Source organism: Hemiscyllium ocellatum, chromosome 18 (assembly GCF_020745735.1).
Source record: "Hemiscyllium ocellatum isolate sHemOce1 chromosome 18, sHemOce1.pat.X.cur, whole genome shotgun sequence".
NCBI lineage: Eukaryota > Metazoa > Chordata > Chondrichthyes > Orectolobiformes > Hemiscylliidae > Hemiscyllium > Hemiscyllium ocellatum.
Genome location: NC_083418.1, coordinates 31169483 through 31190230, shown reverse-complemented (window position 1 = coordinate 31190230; position 20748 = coordinate 31169483). Strand labels below are relative to the sequence as shown.

Here is a 20748-nt window from a genome sequence, read left to right as displayed (position 1 = left end):
TGGAGGCATGAAGAAATATTGTTGAAAGTGGACGGGTAGAACAATCTAAGGGGTCAATGGATGAGCAATGGTACACATTTAAGCATATATTTCATAACTCTTAGTAAAAATTTATCCCACTCAAAAAGAAGGACTGATAAGAAGAATGAACCACTCATTAACAAAGTTCGTTTAGCACACCGCTCAATCAAACTCTAATGAATGCGAACTGGCAAACACTTGTAGTAGAATAGAGGATTGGGAATTTTTTTTGTGGGAACCAGCAGCAGACAACTAAAAAAGCTAATAGAAAGGGATAAAATTGATTATAAGGTAACTTGGCAAGAAATATAAAATCAAACTACAAGAACTTCTGCAGGTCCATAAAAAGAAAGTAAATCAAGTGTGGAATCCTTGGAGAATGCAACTGGGAATTAGTAATAGGAAACAAGGAAAAAGTAAGTGATTTAAACTAATATTATGCATTGCTTTTTCTGGTGGAGGTTTGATGAACATCCCAAAGATAACAGATAAGCAAGGTGCTAGTTGAAGGGTGATACCTATGAGTTGAAAATAAAAATATTTGTTGCAACTGACTGAAGAGATGATTGAGAAAGACCGGAGCCATGACCCGACCTCACCCAGTTTTAACAGTTGGTAATGCATTTTTTAAAAAGTCCTCTACCCTAGACCTCTGTGGGAAGCTAGGGAAGTGATTGCTGGACCCATTGTTGAGATATTTGTATCGTCGATAGTCAAAGGTGAGGTGATGGAAGATTGGAGGTTGGCTAATGTGGTGCCACTGTTTAAGAAGGATGGTAAGGACAAGCCAGGGAACTATAGACCAGTGAGCCTGACGTCGGCGGTGGGTAATTTGTTGGAGGGAATCCTGAGGGACAGGATGTACATGTATTTGGAAAGGCAAGGACTGCTTAGGGATAGTCAACATGGCTTTGTATGTGGGAAATCATGCCTCACAAACTTGATTGAGTTTTTTGAAGAAGTAACAAAGAGGATTGATGAGGGCAGAGCAGTGGACATGATCTATATGGACTTCAGTAAGGCATTCAACAAGGTTTCCCACAGGAGACTGGTTAGCAAGGTTAGATCTCACAGAATACAGGGAGAAATAACCATTTGGGTACAGAACTGGCTTGAAGGTAGAAGACAGGGTGGTGGTGGAGGGTTGTTTTTCAGACTGGAGGCCTGTGACCAGTGGAGTGCAACAAGGATCGGTGCTGGGTCCTCTATTTTTTTGTCATTTATATAAATGATTTGGATGTAAGCATATGAGGTCTAATTAGTGAGTTTGCAGATGACACCAAAATTAGAGGTGTAGTGGACAGGGAAGAAGGTTACCTCAGATTACAACAGGATCTTGATCAGATGGGCCACTGGGCTGAGAAGTGGCAGATGGATTTTAATTGAGATAAATGCGAGGTGCTGCATTTTGGGAAAGCAAATCTTAGCAGGACTTATACACTTAATGGTAAGGTCCTTGGGAGTGTGGCTGAACAAGAGAACTTGGAGTGCAGGTTCATAGCTCCTTGAAAGTGGAGTCGCAGGTAGGTAGGATAATGAAGAAGGCATTTGGTATGCTTTCCTTTTTTGGTCAGAGTATTGAGTACAGGAGTTGGGAGGTCATGTTGCGGCTGTACAGGACATTGGTTTGGCCACTTTTGGAATATTACAATCAGTTCTGGTCTCCTGTTGTGAAACTTGAAAGGGTTCAGAAAAGATTTACAAGGATGTTGCCATGGTTGGAGGATTTGAGCTATAAGGAGAGGTGGAATAGGCAGGGGTTGTTTTCCCTCGAGTGTCTGAGTCTGAGGGGTGATCTTATAGAGGTTTATAAAATCATGAGAGGCATGGATAGGATAAATAGACAAATTCTTTTTGCTGGGGTGGGTGAGTCCAGAACTAGAGGGCATAGGTTTAGGTTGAGAGAGGAAAGATATAAAAGAGACCTAAGGGGCAACGTTTTCATGCAGAGGGTGGTACGTGTATGGAGTGAGCTGCCAGAGGAAGTCGTGGAGGCTGGTACAATTGCAACATTTAAAGGGCCTCTGGATTGGTAAATGAATATGAATAGGAAGGGTTTGGAGGGGTATGGGCTGGGTGCTGGCAGGTGGGACTAGTTTGGGTTGGGATATCTGGTCGGCATGGACGAGTTGAACCAAAGGGTCTGTTTCCGTGCTGTACATCTCTATGACTTTGTGCTATTAGTTCAGTAGCTTGTACAGTCAATTCTGCTATAACACGGCTGTTCTGTTCTTGTACAATCTTACATTATAAGAAGATCACGTAATAGCAGCACCGTCTAAACTAAATAGGGTTGGAATTGCAGTATAACCAGTAGACACTTTAAAAGTTTGCATTATAGAAACAGTGTCCCCAGTTTGTCAGTTGCGTTATAGTGAATTTGCATGAACGAAACGCGCGTTTATCACAGAATAACCTGTTCAAGTGGAAACTTGGTTCGGTGATGGGTTGGAACAGTCATTCGAATTTGCCCCAGAATCATGAATTCAGTTGGTGAAGGTAAACTTGCACTCATTTGTGTTGTCCTTAGAGGATCCTGTATATCCTGTTTTTTCCCCAGTTCTTAAAATTAAGAATTTAACACTAGAAATGATGTATTCTACTTTAATTTTTGATAATGTGTCAATGGTGTCATCTCGCAAAGTACCAAATTTGCTCGTCTGCATACTGAGGACGATTGTCAGTTTTTTTTTGTGGCATCCCGAACAAGCAAATTGGTACTCTGTGTATTAACAATGACACTTGACCTATCATGTACTTATTATTGAATATTGGTCAAAATAACATGCCACCTAGAAGAAACTCATCAGACATCAAATAAGTCTGTCACAATTTTGTTTCAATAGTGTGATACAAGCTTATGGGGTATCAAAGACTGCTTAAGGTGGCTTGTTTGTTGTGGCTCATATGGTTTACACATCTTCACAGCCTTCTCTTCATCACTATTGAACTCTAGTCATCATTTGGTTTCAGTTGCCAGATGCCTAGTATGCTGAAAGGCAATATGATCATGGTGCAGTTTTGTTAGAATGTCTTCTTGGAGTGATCCGGATATTAGAATTTTCCTACCTTTGTGTGCTATACCTCTAGACACTTCTGTTTAAAAATTGGTGGTCCTAAAATGATCACAAGGATTCCTGGACCTCTTGAGGTACATTAGGTCAGCCTGCAATTATAGTTTTCCAAGGAATACTAGATCTTTGTGTGCCTCTTTGTGCAATTGTTGACATTTGTGTTGCTCAAAACTAATTAAGTCAAATGGCAGCACATCTTTCACTTCTTTATCCGATGAATCAGGTTGCAGATCCAGTCACATGCCTCAATTTCATTATATTTGGCAATCTGCTTCAATTATCTGAAGTAACCATCAAGTTGCTTGACTGGTAGCACTGTTTGCAATTGTATGCCTGAATTATGATCAGTAATCATTCTAATCTAGGCTGTACACGTTAGAGATTTTTCGACAAATCATTTCAAGGGTTTTGTGTGTTTCCACAATAAATTTCTTTCTGCATAGATATATATGAAATTGCATTATACAAAACACTAGAATGGTTTCTCCTGTTCTGTATCCAAATACTTACGCTGAAGACAACTGTTCATCCAACTGCAGTGAATTTTTATATTGCAGAATGCAGGTTCCAAGCCCTTTCTGCAATCTGTCTGCCTTAATGTTAGTTTTTTTACATATTCGTAAAACCGCTTCCTCCGATAAACCTTATTTTAATATTGCAAAAACAACGGTAATTGGGGAGTTTCCCAAACCATCAACGAAAAGAGCAGTACTACGGTTTTTGAGATTGAGTGAATTTTATCGAAAATTTATACCAGACTTTAGCAGTGTGGCTGCTTCACTCACTGAATTGTTGAAGAAAGACAAGAGGTTTCAGTGAACAGTGGAATGTCAGAAGGCATTTGACAGCCTGAAAGCTGTGTTAACCACTGCTCCAATATTAGCCACATCTAATTATGCAAAGCCATTTTAGTTGGCTCTCGAAGCAAATGATGTAGGTATCACTGTTGTACTCTTGCAGGAAGACGACGAGAAGATAGAAAGACCTATCAGGTATTTCTCCAGGAAATTGAACAGTCACCAGCAGAAATATTCTACAGTTGAGAAGGAAATACCGTTGAGCTTGATGTTTGCTTTACAACATTTCAATGTTTGCATTACCAGTAACATATCTGAGACAATCATATACACTGATCATAACCCATTGAAGTTTGTAGAGAAATTTAAGGACAGAAATGCCAGACTGTCTAAATGGAGCTTGTTTTTACAACCATTCAATTTGAAAATTGTGCATGTTGCAGGATGAGAAAATGTGATTGCCAAAGCATTGTCAAAACTTGAATGAGAAATGGAGGCTTTTATGGCAGGAGTAAAACAGACTGAAACAAAATGTAGTCATGTGTATTTGCATGATTATTGTCAGTGTAATGTATATGTGTGTTGTGGAGTACTGACAGTTTAATATTATGGGGTTTTAAAATGAACCCATCTTTGGATATTGATGATTACTTTTTTTAAGCAGGGAAGATGTGATGATGCTGCTCTTTTAACAAGGTTATGTTGTCCTTGGCTGTTCTTCAGAGAGGTTGTAGAAGACACAGATACTGAAAAGTCTAAGGTTGAAGGGTTTCACGATCAGTTTGATTATAGCTAACAGATACTGCCTCAGGCAAAAAGATTTCAAGGTTTAGAACATACACTTGCACAATGATAGGCGTGGCCAATTCATCCAACTCAGTTTTTGTCTGGTTTGATTTGGTTTTTGGCAGACTGGCTATTCGCCGAAAGCAGTCAGGCAGTTGTAAAAACTGCTACACCCAAAGAAGCAGGTCCAGGCTGATCCTCTCTTGTAATGTCCTATGTTTGATTTTACCTTTTGTGCCAGGGGGTATTTATGGGGATTGTTACAAGTATTTCTAACAGCATCATTAAGTTGGGATGATCTGTTGAGTTTTCAGATTGGTTAAGTTATTCAGTGTTCTGTTCTCGTTTGTGTATCATTTGGTAATCTTGTAAATAAATTCTGTTTGGCTTAAAACTACGAGGTTTGACTAACTGCATCCCTCCTGGAGTATCTGTTTAAAACAACTTGTAAAGTTAGGGTCTAGCTACTTTGTTGAAATGTTTTGAGGGGGTCTGGACTGATCCATAACAGAATGGTTAGCACTGCTGTTTCATAGCATCAGGGAACCAGGTTCAGTTGCAGCCTTGGGTGACTCTGTTTGTGGAATTTGCACACTCTCCACGTGTGTTCATGTATTTCTGCCAGGTTCTCCGGTTTCCTCCCACAGTCCAAAGGTTTGTAGGTTAGATAGATTGGCTTTGCTAAATTGTCCCGTAGTGTCCAGGGATATACATGCTATGTGGATTAGCCATTGTAATGTGGCTTACAGTGATTGGGTGGGGGTGTAGGTCTGGATGGGTTGCTGTTCAGAGGGTTGGTGCAGACTCAATAGATCAAGTGACCTTTCTGCGTACTGTAGGGATTCTGTGAATCCATGGAGCCAATATTCTCAGGCCTTATGTCATTTCATGAAATTTTATATCCAGTATGTATTGTATGTGTAAAAACCACTTTTGTTTTGGACTCTGGCCTTACAAATGTTAAAAGGTGTTCCTTGAAACCAAGGGAATGTAGAAGATGATGTTGCAGTTTTTAAAAATAACACAAGTTTTTGGAACTCATTGTATGTTGTATCAGCTATGTTGCTTTGGGGGAGGATGCAAGACACCTTGGCTCCCTGGAAAAATGTTCAGGGACAATTTTGTCCAGTGACAGACTTTTGATTGGATTTTCAACCAGGACTAATTGAATGTGTTCAGCATTGTAAAAGTTTCTTTTTTCATTCCTGGGTTGGTGGCTGCAGCTTTGTGTTTGAATAATACAATAGAAATAATCAGACTGTGAAAAAGAAAATATTATTTTTCCCTCTCGCTCTGGCTCTTGCTTTCTCTCTCGCTGTCATTTTCTCCCTCCCTCCTTCCCTCTCTCCCTCTCTTGCCCTGTCTCTGCCTTCTGAGGTTGAAGAAGTAGAAGAAAATTCCAAGCAGATAGTTACTTTCTTTCTCTGCAACTTTAGAGGAACTTCAGAGGTATTGTAAAGATGAATCCTTGACTGGTGAATGAAAGATTGTGAATCTGTGTGTCCACAGCGATTTGTCCTCATCAAAGAACCAAAAGATCTGGATCGGAATTGAAGGGTAATGTCTTATTGAAGACTGTATTCTAGACTGGTGCCAGATCTGTGGATAACTGACTTTCCCACCTGTAATATTTTTGAGTGCGGTAACTTCATCAATCAATGATTATTTATCAAAGCTGAAGACTCTTCATCTGATGAATAGTCGCCATTGATGCTGCCAGACCTGCTGAGTTTCACCAGCAATTTCTGTGATTGTTTCAGATTTCCAGCATCTGCAGTTCTTTGTTTTTTTTTGTAATATTTGTACCATGTCTTTTCTCCATATGTTCTTCAGTATGTGAATGGATTTTCTTTTTATGGAAAGAATAGAGTTAGGTTGCAGAGAGTTATAATTTAGCGATTTATGTTTCTTTTGTGCAGTTTTTAAAAAACAATTGTTTGCCACAGCTGGCTGTTTTCTTGTTAAGTGCAGAAATCTGCTGAGTGTTTTCTTTGAACCTATTTATGAGAGTCATGTAAAGTGGGGATTTTGGATAATTATCTTTCAAATTCATGATGAGTACAAGAATCGTGGTGGGGTGGGGGGGAGAGTGCGAGGGGGGTGCACCTGCAGTGTACTACCCCAGTGAGTTGTGACAAAAGTTGGTGACTCATCTGAGATTTCAGAACACTAACAACATAAGATTAGAAGTGGAGTTAAAATTTATCCTGGGATGATTTAGTGAAGGACTTGAGTTTGCTTCTGTGAAATGATGAAAAGTATTTTTGAAATGTCATTTCATTGTTCCTAAAGATGGAAGCATGGAAAGAGCGCTATTATTTTTGTGAATTTAAAAGGAAGAAAAAACACTCCTTTAAATCAAGGAACTGTGGAAGATGATGCTACAGTTTTTAAAAAACAAGATACTAGAACTCTTTTTGCATTGTATCGACAATGTTATTTTGTTCAAGCAAATGGGGGACAGATGTTAGACCAGTGGGTGTTTGAATCAAGTTTCCTAGGGACAGGCGTTCTCATTTGTTGCTGAAAATATATGATGTATTAGTGTTTTAGAAAACTTGCTTTAGAAACAAGATATTTGCAACTCTTTAATTTTTCAAACTGCATTTGGCTTGAATATGAAATTTTCAATTTGTTTGGCCGAAGCTAGTGATGCCATTTCATCTCAGAATAATTCACTACAGTGTGAGTAGTAGTGAGATAGCACATTTGGATCCCAGTGTCAGCTGCCATTTGCTCTTGGTGTCATGGCACTTGTCAATGCTCTGCCGAGAAAATATAGTTTGTTACATCGATGCATGTATCAAGAGAGCTAAATAACTATGCTGCCAGTCAGAGGTACAAAGAGCATTTTATTGAGAAACCAGTACATGAATAAATTTAAGAGGGATAGAAGGAAATTGCACATTTTATAGTATGTTATATACAGAGTTTGCTCAACAGTGAGGATAAGACTGACTTGACCTTGTTAATGAATTTTCAATGAAATACGATCCTTCATCAAGGTCATAATTTGGTTGATAGCTGAAAATTTACAGGTATTTCCTTTATGAATTTCAGGCCCTTGCTGTGCGGAAAGCCTATATCTTTGATCACTGGAATCAGTTTGATGTATTCATTATCACATTAGCAGCAGCTGATATTATCATAGACCAGTTATTTGAGCGCAGCGTGCATAAGATCCGTACTGTCCGAATCTTCAGATTGGTGCGACTTGCTAGAGTACTCCGACTTTTAAAGGTAAGGAAAATTCCATTGCATAGGTAAAATGGAGGTGATTGTTGTGAGATAGAGTTGTGGGGATCAAAAAGAAGAAGGTGTAGTTTTTATATTTCACAACTGATATCAGATGAGATTGGCCTTGGTGCAGTCACATTCTGATTTGCTGAAATACTTAATAGACTCATGACTAGCATAAATAGGTCTATAGATATTATTCTTTTTTATTATTTGATCATGAGATGTGCGCGAGCTAGGCTATTATGTATTTCCCATTCCTAATTGCCCACAGGACAGTTAAGAGTCAGCCACATCGCTGTGAGTCTAGAGACACATGTAGGCCAGATCAGGGAAGGATGGCAATTTCCCTAACTAAAGGATATTAGAGAACCAGATAGGTTTTTCCCTGACAATACATAGTGGATTCACAGTCATCATTAGACTCTTATTTCCAGATTTTTAAAAATTGAATTCAAATTCCTCCATCCACCGTGGCAAGATTTGAACCCAGGTCCCCAGAACATTATCTGGGTCTCTGGATTAAAAATCCAATGAAAGTTCAATACCACCAGCCCATTGCCTCCCCATTTGGGAAATTAAATTTTACTAAATCATGGGGTAGAGTTGGGTTGGGGGAGGTTCTGTTGCATGGTAAATTTTTAAAAATCGAACTCTGAGGAGAGGTAGGAATATGGGTTAGTGAGGCTGATTGTTACCAGCAAATGAAAGGAATATCACATTGCACCAATGAATCATACAACAGTAGGGAAAATGGATAATAGGACAAACTTAGAAGCTTTGTATCTGAATGTGTATAGCAGTTGGAATAAAATTAAAGCAAATAGGGACAATTTGGTATGAACTAGTTGAGATTACTGAGATGCGGATAGAAGGACACCATTTCTGAGAGTTCAATCTCCAAAGATATTCAATATTTCAGAGGTATGGACAAAGAGGAAAAGGAGCTGGTGTAGCTGTGTGAGTAAAGAAAATGATCACTGCTGTAGTGAGCAATCATTTTGGCATTGGAAGTCATGGCATAGAATCAGTTTGGGGAGAAATAAGAAACAGTAAGGGAAATAACTCCATGATGGTCCTCGAATGGTAATTCCACAGTGGGACATGATGTAAACTAGGAAATGCTGGGGACTGGTAAGAAAGGTACAACAATATTCTTTGGCGATTTTAAAGTGCACACAAATAAATAAATCAAATTTGCAAGGGTAGCCTTAAGGGAAAATTCTTCGAATGTATTAGAAAGTCTCCATAGGCTGAACTGCAGCTGGACATGGGTGACTGAAGGAGTAGTAGGGTTGGCCGATGTGTAGCAGTGACTCGAGCATGGGCAGGCTTGCCGACTGCTTCGTGCTGGTGGACCATGGCGTGGGCACAGAGTTTAGCTCCAGGCCCATGGTTAGCTCTGGTTTGGGTGCAGTGGTTGCAAAGACTTTAGCTCAGGGGTGGAGGAGCCTGAAGTCAAGCCCATGGCTCCAGCTTGGACGTGGCATTTGCAGAAAGCGCTAGCAGAAGCAAAGCTTGTAATCAAGACCTTGGCATCGGTTCCAGAGATCCCAGAGCCTATCATTAGAAGAGGGAGGCCATCCTTTGAAGGAAATGTAAAGATGAGCGCTATTGCATTAATAACTTTGATTGTTTTCTTTGTTTCAAGATGGCATGGGAGCATGGTGACACTAAATAGTTTTCAATATTTGTATTCATGTGACAATAATTAATCTCATTTAAGATTGGTTCTCACACTGCTCCAAAACAACCAGGGAGCAAGCTATTTTGGATTTAGTATTGTGTAATGAGATGGGATTAATTAATAATTTTATAGTGAAGTATCCTCGAGAAAAGTGTTTATAGCTTGCTGGAATTTCATATTCTGTTTGAAGATAAGAATCTCAAGTCCCACATGAGCATTTTGTTGTTAAACAAAGACATGCACATAGGTGCACTGGACAGATAGACAAAGAGAAAGGACAGCTGATGAACAGTGGCAGACGTTTAAGGAGATATTCAGTTCCTCCCAACTCAAATATATTTCAGAACAGAAGAAAAATTGTAAGAAAGAAAATAGATTCCATAGCTAAGCAAGAAAGTTAAAGATAGCATAAAAGCAAAAGCTAAGGCACAACAAAATGCATAGGTCAGTGGCAGGCTGGAGGATTGGGCAACTTTTAAAGACCAACAAAGAGTTACGAAAAAAGTAATAAAATGAATTGAGATAAATTATGAATAAACTATTGTGATCTATATGGACTTCAATAAACCATTTGACAAGGTTCCTCATGATTGACTGGTTAGCAAGGTTAGATCACATGGTATAGAACAACAGCTAACCATTTGGATGCAGAACTGGCTTGAATGTGGAATGCAGGTGGTGGAGGGTTGCTTTTCATCCTGGAGGCCTGTGACCAGTGATATGCCACAAAGCTTGGTGCTCAGTCCACTGCTTTTTGTTATTTATATAAATGTTTTCGATGCGAACATCGGAGGTATAGCTCATCAGTTTGCCGATGACACCAAAATTGGAGGTGTAATGGACAGCGAACAAGCTTACCTCATAGTACACCATGATCTTGATCCGATGAGCCAATGGGCTGAGGAGTGGCAAATGGAGTTTAATTTACATAAATTTGTGGTGCTGCATTTTGGAAAGGCAAATTAGGACAGGATGGTAAGGTCCTGGGGAGTGTTGCTGAACAAAGAGACCTTGGAGTGCAAGTTCATTAGTTCCTTGAAAGTGGAGTCACAGGTAGATAGGATAGTGAAGAAGGTGTTTGGTATGCTTGCCTTTATTGGTCAGTACATTGAGTATAGGAGTTGGGAGGTCATGTTGCGGCTGTACAGGGTATTGGTGAGGCCACTTTTGGAATATTGTGTGCAATTCTGGTCTTCATTCTATAGTAAAACATAGTGAAAATCTTCAAGTGTCACAACAATCCGGTGCCGTTTTGAGTACTTTAAGAATAAAAATATATTGCTGGTAGAGTCCATCTTTATTCAACCGCCTCCACCAAATTATGTTTGGCTAATTTGCTAGTTTTCTTAGAATATCTAACAAGCAATGTATATAATGGAAGTCTTGTAGATAAGGTCAGGTGAATCAGCAAAATTTGGTGAAGGAATTTAATGTAGATAAGTGTGAGATTATATATTTTAAGCAGAAAAATGAAAAAGCATCTTATTATCTAAATGGAGGGAAACCTCAGAATACTTCAGTGCAGAGAGACCTGGGTGTCCTCAGGCATGAATCACAGAAAAATAGATGTAGGTTAATATGGCAGGTAATAAGGAAGGCAAATTGAATTTTGGCATGTATTGCTAAAGGAATGGAGAATAAAAGTAGAAGTGTTGTTGCAACTGTACAAGCCATGGCGAGATCACTGTGTACAGCTTCGGTTGCCTTATTGAGGAAGAATGTAATTGCATTGCAGGCAGTTCAGAGGAGGTTTACTGGATTAATTCCAGAGATGAAAGGCTTGTTTTACAAGGAGAGATTGATCATTCAGACTTGTACTCACTAGAGTTTAAAAGAGTGAGTGGAGATATAATTGACATATATAACTTGCGAAAGGGATTTGACAAAGTAAATGTATTGTGGGTGTTTCCCCTTGTGAGGCAATCTAGAATGAGAGGTTATAGCCTTTGGCTAAGGAGTGTCAGATCTAAAACAACTGAGGAGGAATTGCTTCTCTCAAAGGGTGGTGAAGCTGTGGAATTCACTACCCCGTGGTAGAAGCCTGATCACAAAATAAGTTTGAAAAGAAAAAAATTATTAATTAGTAACAGGTTAAAGGGTTATGGAGAGTTGGCAGGAAAGCAGAGTTGAGGCCGAGATGAGATAAGTCTTGATCGTATTAAATCTTAGAGCAGGCTCAAAAGACTGAATTGCCTACTATATATTTTCTTCCTTTCATAATACAGAACAGAAGTTGAATATTCTTGAAGGGGAGAAAATTTTGCTGAAGTTTTGTATCTTGCAATTATATGTACAACTATAAGATTCCCAAAAAACAAACAAGAGCACCAGTTTATAGTGCAGTTGAAAAGATTGTTGATTGGTTTATAAAATGGCTGGGCACAAATATCAATGGATTCCTTTAGCAGTGAGTCGTGAAAAAGAATCTTTTATAAGGCTGCTTGTTCTCTCAAACAAAATGCATTTTGTCAACCTTGCAATTATGCATGTGTTTAAATTTCAGTGCTAGTGTGATGCTAGGTACATAGTCAGTATATGAACATTATTGGATGATGAAATCAAATGGACTGTTACTTTAGTTATTCATAATAAAGTATAGATTGTACTCAACCAGTCTAAGCTTGTAGAACTCAAAACTTCTACTGTTAGATGTGACTGTTATTGGGACAGCATTTGCTGAATAATTTTGATTACACTGAAAACCAGCAACCAATTTAAGATAACCAGCTGAGATTATAACATGGGTGATTTATGATTGAAGCAACATACTTCAATAATCAGGGACCAATTCTCTGCAGTCAAAGGAATATGTTCAATCCTTGCAACTTTTCTGAATTACCAGGGAATTTCAGACATGGTTTACTCCTTCTTTCTAAGTGACAATGACTGACCTGATCAGAACTGACTTGCCAACCAGTCAACACCTTTTTTCCTGCGATATATGTTATATTATTGTGTTGGTGGAGATGTACTGTGCTATAAGCAGTAAAATCTCTACCAGTCTAATGAAAAATATGACTTAATCCCAAATTCAGAAAAGTATCCTTGATTGCATTTTGTGTGCCAGAATGGAAATTAGCATTTGGGGGATGAGCAGATTGTCTATTGTCCTATTGTCCCTGCTTTTTTGGCTGGATTGAACACAACACTGTTTTGTCCTGCTGTAGAATCAAATCTGATTTAAGTGGCACCTACCTTACCTTTAGTAAGTTGTAACAGTTTCAAATATGTGTAAAGATGACCAGCATCAGAGAGAATTCCATTTTAATATCCAAGGAACGTTCAAGTTAGAAGGTCTGACGTTTACTGAAGTGCACAGGCTATTCCTCATTAGGCTGTGAAAGAAGTTCTCTCAAAACTGGATAATTCAGAGCTTTATTCCACTCTCTTGTAGATCTCAACATTGTGATAGGATTCTGGCTAACAGGGTACTAAATGAGGCAGGTCATATTTCTAGCAAGATAATCTAAATTTCTGTACTCATGTCCAAGTATATGAAGGAAGGCTGCCTGCCTAATACTATCTTTGTCTGATTAAACTATCTGATGGGGGAAGGGAGGAGGATGTGGGATGCGAGACATGCTAATTTTGTTCTTGGATTTCCAGTGTTTGTAGTAGTATTTTGCCCATATTATGTTCCATTCATTGACTCATACTAGTGTTGCCCAGTAATAGTTAATCAACAAGAAAAATGACCCAGGGATTATACATATATTCTTAAAATGACATTTATTTCTGATGTAGATAAGATAAAGGAGCATGTAATTGAGGGCAATGCCAGCATATTTTTGGTTCCAAAGTCTCTGTGTATATCTATAGCAAATGTTAACCTGAAGCCAAGCCATTGAAATATTTAGAAGATGCTGTAGATATGTGGTACACAAATGCTGGCACTGTCTTGAGAACTGTCTTGAATAGTTAGGCATTTCTGTCAAACCAGGAGGCATTTTTCTTGATATACTGTGGCATGAATTTTCATGATTAATTGTCTATCCAAAGATTCCTGAAATATGGATATTTAAGGACGGTCCAATAATGAGGGCTACTCCATTGTAAAATGAGATTTTATTTTAAAGTGGACATTCCTTTGAAATGGGTGTTTAGTAATTATACAGTTGTTTGTGCTCTCGAGCTGTATTATTGGTAAACACCTTAAATTACATGAACCATAAGCATGTTTGATATGTAGCTCTAAGCACTTTACGCTGGCATTGCTTGGTTAATGCATCAATAAGGAGTAAGCCCAAACCTCTACACCTGAATATAATGTTGTGATGAACTGCAATTCATCAGGCATCATAGGACATATTATTCACCTCAGAAAGTATCTATCATGCACGATTTATGTGTTTGCTTTACAGATTATGATACCAACCTTCATACATCTTCTCAATAAGCAGATTAATAAACAACTAAGCTTTGGATATGATATTGGAAAAGGATATGTAGTAGGCGAAGAGGATGTTAGTAATCTTATTGATCACATTTCTGACCAAAAAGTGATCTCTGAGGTAATGCAGTATGGAAAAACAAAGATGTGAAATTACTTTGAAGTATTGGGTCAAAAACTAACAAAAATGCAATAGTCTTACACAATATCTACCTTATATGATATTATCTTGCACAGTTAAGAATTGCTGACAAAGAGATATCCTAGATTGAGTGCTGGAGTTGGATTGACAGACATTAAAATATCAGTTTCATATTCATAAGTCAAGATAAAAGGATATGACCGAGCACTCAAGATGCGAAGGTTATAAAATAAAATAGGGTAAACTTGGAAGTAGCAAATTGGTGATTCCAAGACTAGTACTTAAACCTTTTGATTGTAGAAGGAAGAAAATACCAAGGCAAGTAAAATACAGTGCTCTGATTTCCTTTTGTCTTTCTCTTCTACTAGAATTGTTAGAACCCAGGAACTTGAGAAGGTCATTCAGCCCCTCAATTATATTTCAGCATTCTGTAGTATAATGGTTCATCTATATTCTAACTTCATGCATCAGCCTTGGTTCCAGATCCCTTCTTACTCTTTTTGTTCTATCTGTTGATCTTAGATTTTAAATTATTGATGGAGCAAGGAGCTACTGCTGTTTTGTGGCCGCTTCTACCATTTTTAACATGAATGACTTTTGCCTAACTTTTTTGTCCCCTGGTCCTAGATTCCCCCACCAGCAGAAAACATTGATGGAGAAACTGTTCCCATTGGTGGAAGGATCAAGAACCAGAGGGCACAGATTTAAGGTAATTGGCAAAAGAAGCAAGAGCAGCATTGGGAAAAACAAGACTTTTCCCACATAGCAAGTGTTTAGCATCTGGAAAACACTGCCTGAGAGAGTGGTGGAGACAGGGACTTTGATCATTATTTGAAAAGGAAAATGCACAGGGCTACAGGAAGAAGAAAGGCAAATGGTGCTTTGTGAATTGTTCCTGTGGAGAGCCAGCATAATAGTCATGAAGGGCTGAATAGCTCATTTCTGTGCTATAACCACACATTGCCATATGACTTATTTCTAATTAGCCTATCAATTATTTCCAAAATTCCAAAAAACCTCCGTTAAATAATCCCTTAACCTTCTATGTTCTAAAAAATAAAAGTCTAGCTTATGTAATCGCTTCTCAGTTTAAAATCTTGGTGTCCTGGTACTATACAGTGAAACTGTACAGCACTGCTTCCAAGGTTGGAGTATCCCTTCTAGGATGCGTGCATTGTTATCAGGGATTCTTTTATCTGCAGCAAAACCTCCTTTTCTTTATTTTTCAGTTATCTCATTATAAAAGCCTATGTTCCATAGGCCTTTTTGATGGTTTTTACATTTGAATACTATATTTTAGTGATTTGTGTACATGGACCCTCATATCTTTTGGACATTTGCTGTCCTAGCTATGGGCCAGAATTGATGTTCAGATTCCCAGCTTTGTTGAAATCTGTCTGCCAGGTGCCAATTTTACTCAATTGCATTGAGGAATTTTATACCCCAATCCACATGACTTCTTATCCCACTAAGTTCTGTTATCAGCAAGCTTGGAAATAGGATTTCAGTTGTGTTTGCCAAGCTATTCCTCTATTGTGAGGATTAATACAAAGTAATTATTCAATAGGTCTGACATTTCCTTAATTTCATTTGGAATATTACCTATATTTCATTTTTCAAATCCTACACTACGACTTCAAACATATTTGTAAATACTTCATGGTGAAATCTTGTGATTGTAGAAGCTGCAAACTTACAGGCAGAAATGGCACTTAATTAGACGAAGTGCGTGTTGTACCCAAACCCCACTGCCTTCCTGTTCTTGCCAACATTCAGTTTTGGATTGAAAGGTCCACAACCAATCTTATACTTCCCTGCTGCAAGGTGAAGCCCTTAAATGGCCAATTAAGGACCACTTAAGGGCATCAACTGGACTGCTGGGATTAACCCAGCTGTAGACAGGCCTCTTGCCACATGGTGTGCACAGTTGTTGCTATCTACATTCCTGCAGCTAGTCGCCTTGTGAAGAAAAGTCCTTCAATTAAGGCATTCTGTTTCTGATTGTGGGACTGGACATCAGGCAAGGATTCCATAACACCTTCACTCCACAACCATTAACCTGGGAAACCCTAGACCATTATCCTAGGTCTTCCATAATCATGGGACTTTTGGGGTATCCTTCTGGCAGCAACTACAGTCCCTTATGTTAGTACAAGAGCTGCCAGATTATGATTGGATGGAAACTCACACTGGGCAAAATTTTGCTCCAAATGTCTTGACTCTTGGGAAAAACCTGATGGCCTTGCCACTGTAGTGGACACATGTGATTCAGCACACCTTCCTTGGAAGAGGCAGTGTGGGTCTCCTGCCAGCTCTCATCTCAGTAGGCAAAATGCTTTAACTTTTTCTGCCCCCTTGAAATTTGACCTTTTTCTTGATCAATTTGTCATCAAAATCAGAACATAAACTTTACCAACATCTGACTTTGAATATAGTTTTGCCTAGCCCCTATCTACTCTCCATGAAAAAAACTGTTATTTTGATCAAATGGGGACCAAGCTACCTATGTAGCTTGTTTTAGTCTTTTTTCCTGCATACCTTGGCTGTTGTATACCTGAGCTCAGCACTTCTGTTTTACCTTTTCTCATTTTCTTTTTCTCTCCTGCCATTGCACCTTTTCTCTACTTCTGCCATTACACCTTTTCCCATTGCCCACAGGAAAACTATCCAACAGCTCAAATTCTCAGTTCTCCTCATCTTTTCTCTTCTGACTCTATTATCCCAGGCTTCACTTGCTCTTAATGGTTTGCAGGGCTACCTTCTGCGACTGTGTTGAAATTATCATAAAGGCCCACCTAAGTACTTATGCTCTCTCTCAATAAGTAGCAACTCTTGTTGCCCTTCCTAAGCTGCACATATAAGTGCAACTGATCTTCCTGCATCCACCCCATTCTTCTCATTGTGCACAGTTGTGATTCCAGTAGATTGCTTTAACTGCTCCTTTCCACATCATCCTCCAGTATGTACATTCACTTGAGAATTTAACCCCTGCTAGCCATGAGATTTTTGTGGATGACCACGTTGACATTATACCTTTGATGGAGAAATGATTAATGACACCATTACACTTCATGAAGCTTCCTCTACCTTTCACCAGTTGCCATTCTCTAACCATGGTGGTGATGTAATCCTTATCTCTAAAGGTAAATTCTTGATGTGGAATCTTATCAAGCTCTGAACAATGTGACGAGATGAGTGGTAAAATCGGATTAGATATTTGACTAGGCTGATCTTGACATTGAGATTGTCTTACTGCATCTTGTTCGCTTTTCTCACATGGCGTGATGAGCTTCTCCCAAGACAGTAGAGAGTTCCTAACTGACATTTGTCATTGCTTGCTAAACAGCATGGTTATCTCACCATGGGTTGCAATCTTACCAACAATAACTATTGGGAAAACTCAACATGGAAACCAGAACTGGTTCTTGGCAGAGTCAATGCACTGCTTGCTCCAAAACATCATCATGTTGGACACCAAACACCAAAATCTGAGGAAGTTTCTATATCACTGTTTATACACAACCCACATTCACAGACATTGGCATCTGACATATGTTAGCCTCTATACACTCTTATGGCACAGCTCCAATCCATTTGCAGGACATTTCTGCACTGCACTGTTGAATCTTGGACTGCAATGCAAGCTAGCATCATAATGTTGCAGCAAGGATACTTTATGCTCAAGGACATGCACCCAGCCTGTAATTCTGGACCAGGCTACATCCCGGGGGTTACTCACTCGCTGTCACAGCTCTCGCTCACTCTGAACCAAACTGGTTGCGTGCAGCATTCCTGAATTGAATTGCCTTGCCTTTTTGCGCAATGTCCACTCTATCAGAGATACCTGATTAATATTATTATTGTCAGGCCATGTCATCCCCACTACTAAGTCAAGAGCAGCCTCTGATACTGGTCTGGTGCCTGTTTGGAAGAGTCATAGTAAGAATCCTTTGTTCATAAGTGGTGAGGAGCTGAATGAGGAACTGTACCTCACTGTCTTCACTTTTTCTGTCCTGATCCTGGAATGAGAGAGGGCAGATATTACAGAAGATAAAAGTAGGTGGCACTGCTATTACTGTTAGTGCAGGTAGGAAGATTTCCTGAGTGAGTAAACGGACAGCGTAGAGTGTGCAGTTTTAATGATATTGCAGTTTTGTGTGGATGAGGTGGGTTTGGAAGGGGTAGGATTACTGAGAATAGTAGACCATGAGCCTTAGTGGAAGTTGTATCATCAATGATACAATGAGTGTGCAGTATTGGAGAGAAATGGTAGCACTTAGGCTGGTAGAATGAAGAAGAACATTGACCTCCCTCTCTCAAATCTGGGCATTCCTCCAGGCTGTTGTGACTGCTTCAGTCCAGGGGGAAACCTTGGAATACTGGTTTGACATGGTTTGGTGTCCTGGCATCCACTGCTTGTCTTCGGAGAAGAGGGAATGGTGTTGGAAAAGCACAGCAGGTCAGGCAGCATTTGAGGAGCAGGAAAATCAACATTTCAGGCAAAAGCCCTTCATCAGGAATCAGGAATTTCTGATGAAGGGCTTTTGCCCGAAACGTCGATTTTCTTGCTCCTCAGATGTTGCCTGACCAGCTGTGCTGTTCCAGCACGACTCTAATGTAGACTCTGATCTCCAGCATCTGCAGTCCTCACTTTCGTCTGGGAGAAGAGGGAGTCTGGTCTATGCACTGCCTTGTTTGGTAAGAGTTCTTTGGATAGCTCAGTGGTTAGTACTGTTGCCTCACTACACCAGGGACCAGAGTTCGATTCCAGCGTTGGGTAACTGCACATTCTCCCTGCATCTGCATGGATTTCTGCTGGATGCTCTGGATTTCTTCCACAGTCAAAAGATGTGCAGGTTTGGAGGCTTGACCATAGTGTCCAGACATGGGTAGGCTCAATGGATGTGCTATGGTAAATGTTGAATTATGGAATAGATATATGGGAAGTGCTGAATCTCAGTGGAATGCTCTTCAGAAGGAGCTCCAGGACCATGTTTGTGAAACAGGGTACCGATTTTGGATGTAGGTTTGCTCGCTGAGTTGGAAGGTTCATTTCCAGACATTTCGTCACCCTACTAAGTAGAATCTTCAGTGGGCCTCAGGAGAAGCAATACTGATAATTCCTGCTTTCTATTTATATGTTTGGGTTCCTTTGGTTGATGATGTTATTTCCTGTGGTTATGTCATTTCCTGTGGTGAAGTCACTTCCTGTTCCTTTTCTCAGGGGGTGGTAGATGGGGTCTAACCTGATGTGGTTGTTGATAGAGTTCCAGTTGGAATGCCATGCTTCTGGGAATTCTTGTGCATGTCTTTGTTTGGTTTGTCCTATGATGGATGTGTTCTCCCAGTCGAAGTGGTGTCCTTCCTCATCCGTATCTAAGGATACCAGTGAGAGAGGGTTATGTCTTTTTGTGTCTAGTTGGTGTTCATGTATCCTGGTAGCTCGTTTTCTGCCTGTTTGTCCAATGTAGTATTTGTTACAGCCATTGCATGGTATTTGTAAATGACATTAGTTTAGTTTGTGGTCTGTATAGGGTTTCAAGTTCAGTTGCTCCTGTTTTAGTATGTTGGTGAGTTTGTGGGCTACCATGATGCTAAATGGTCTGAGTTGTCTGGCATTCCTGGAAGCATGACATTCCAACCGGAACTCTATCAACAAACATATCGAGTTAGACCCCATCTACCACCCCCTGAGAAAAGGAACAGGAAGTGACTTCACCACAGGAAATGACATCACCAACCCAAAGAAACCCAAACATATAAATAGAAAGCAGGAATTATCAGCAGTGCTTCGCCTGAGGCCCACTGAAGATGTTATCTAGTAGGGTGACGAAACATCTGGAAATGAACCTTCAGCGAGCAAATCTACACCCAAAACCTCAACCTGAGCTACAAATCTTCTCAAAACGTGCTAGGGTACCGATGTTTCTCTGCCTCATCCAGGGCAGATATCTGGAAACATGCAGGGTAACCCCCCAGACTGACAGAGCTTATCTGGATACAGAACAGCTTATCTGGAAAAATGTCTCTCACTCATCACTTACCATTTATGTTTTAAACACCCAACCATCTAATTTGTTTCCCACTCGCCATCTTGACTTGGAAATATATCACCTTTCCTTCAATGTTGTTGGGATAAAATCATGGAACAACCATCCCACCAGAAACATTGACTTACACTAAAACGACTAAAGCAGTTCAAGGATGCAGCTTACCCCACCTTCTCACTGACAGCTAGGGATGGATAATAAACACATGCCCAGCCAGCAATGCTGCATCCCATGAATTAATATATTGAAAGCAAGTTGATAAACTTCCATTCATCACAGATTGTAAATTGTAATTTACAAAATTTTGGTCTTTCTACCACTGTTGTTATTATAATCTGAAGTAGAACTAATACTCTTTATCGCCCAAAATCATTACCTGGACACCTCTGTTTTCTTAAGGGCAAGGGATGTGGACCAGAATACTTTAACAAACAATTGGTTTAATGATTTATTGGCAGATGTTGCTAAACAATTAGAAGCATTATTGGACAATGTTATACTTCACTAAAATGGATCACCATTCAGAAGTAAGCAAAGAATGCAATAATACTCACCTTTTTTCTT

General features: G+C 39.5%; 1 protein-coding gene across 1 annotated transcript in view; it reads left to right on the top strand.

Moving 5' to 3' along the window:
* The window catches only part of LOC132824173 (sodium/hydrogen exchanger 10-like), a 393707-nt gene that overhangs the window by 126879 nt on the left and 246080 nt on the right, over positions 1–20748 (top strand). Inside the window, exons 14-15 of the mRNA XM_060838455.1 lie at positions 7739–7918; positions 13964–14113. Coding sequence (XP_060694438.1) covers positions 7739–7918; positions 13964–14113 — 330 coding nt within the window. The remainder of the gene's footprint in view (positions 1–7738; positions 7919–13963; positions 14114–20748) is intronic.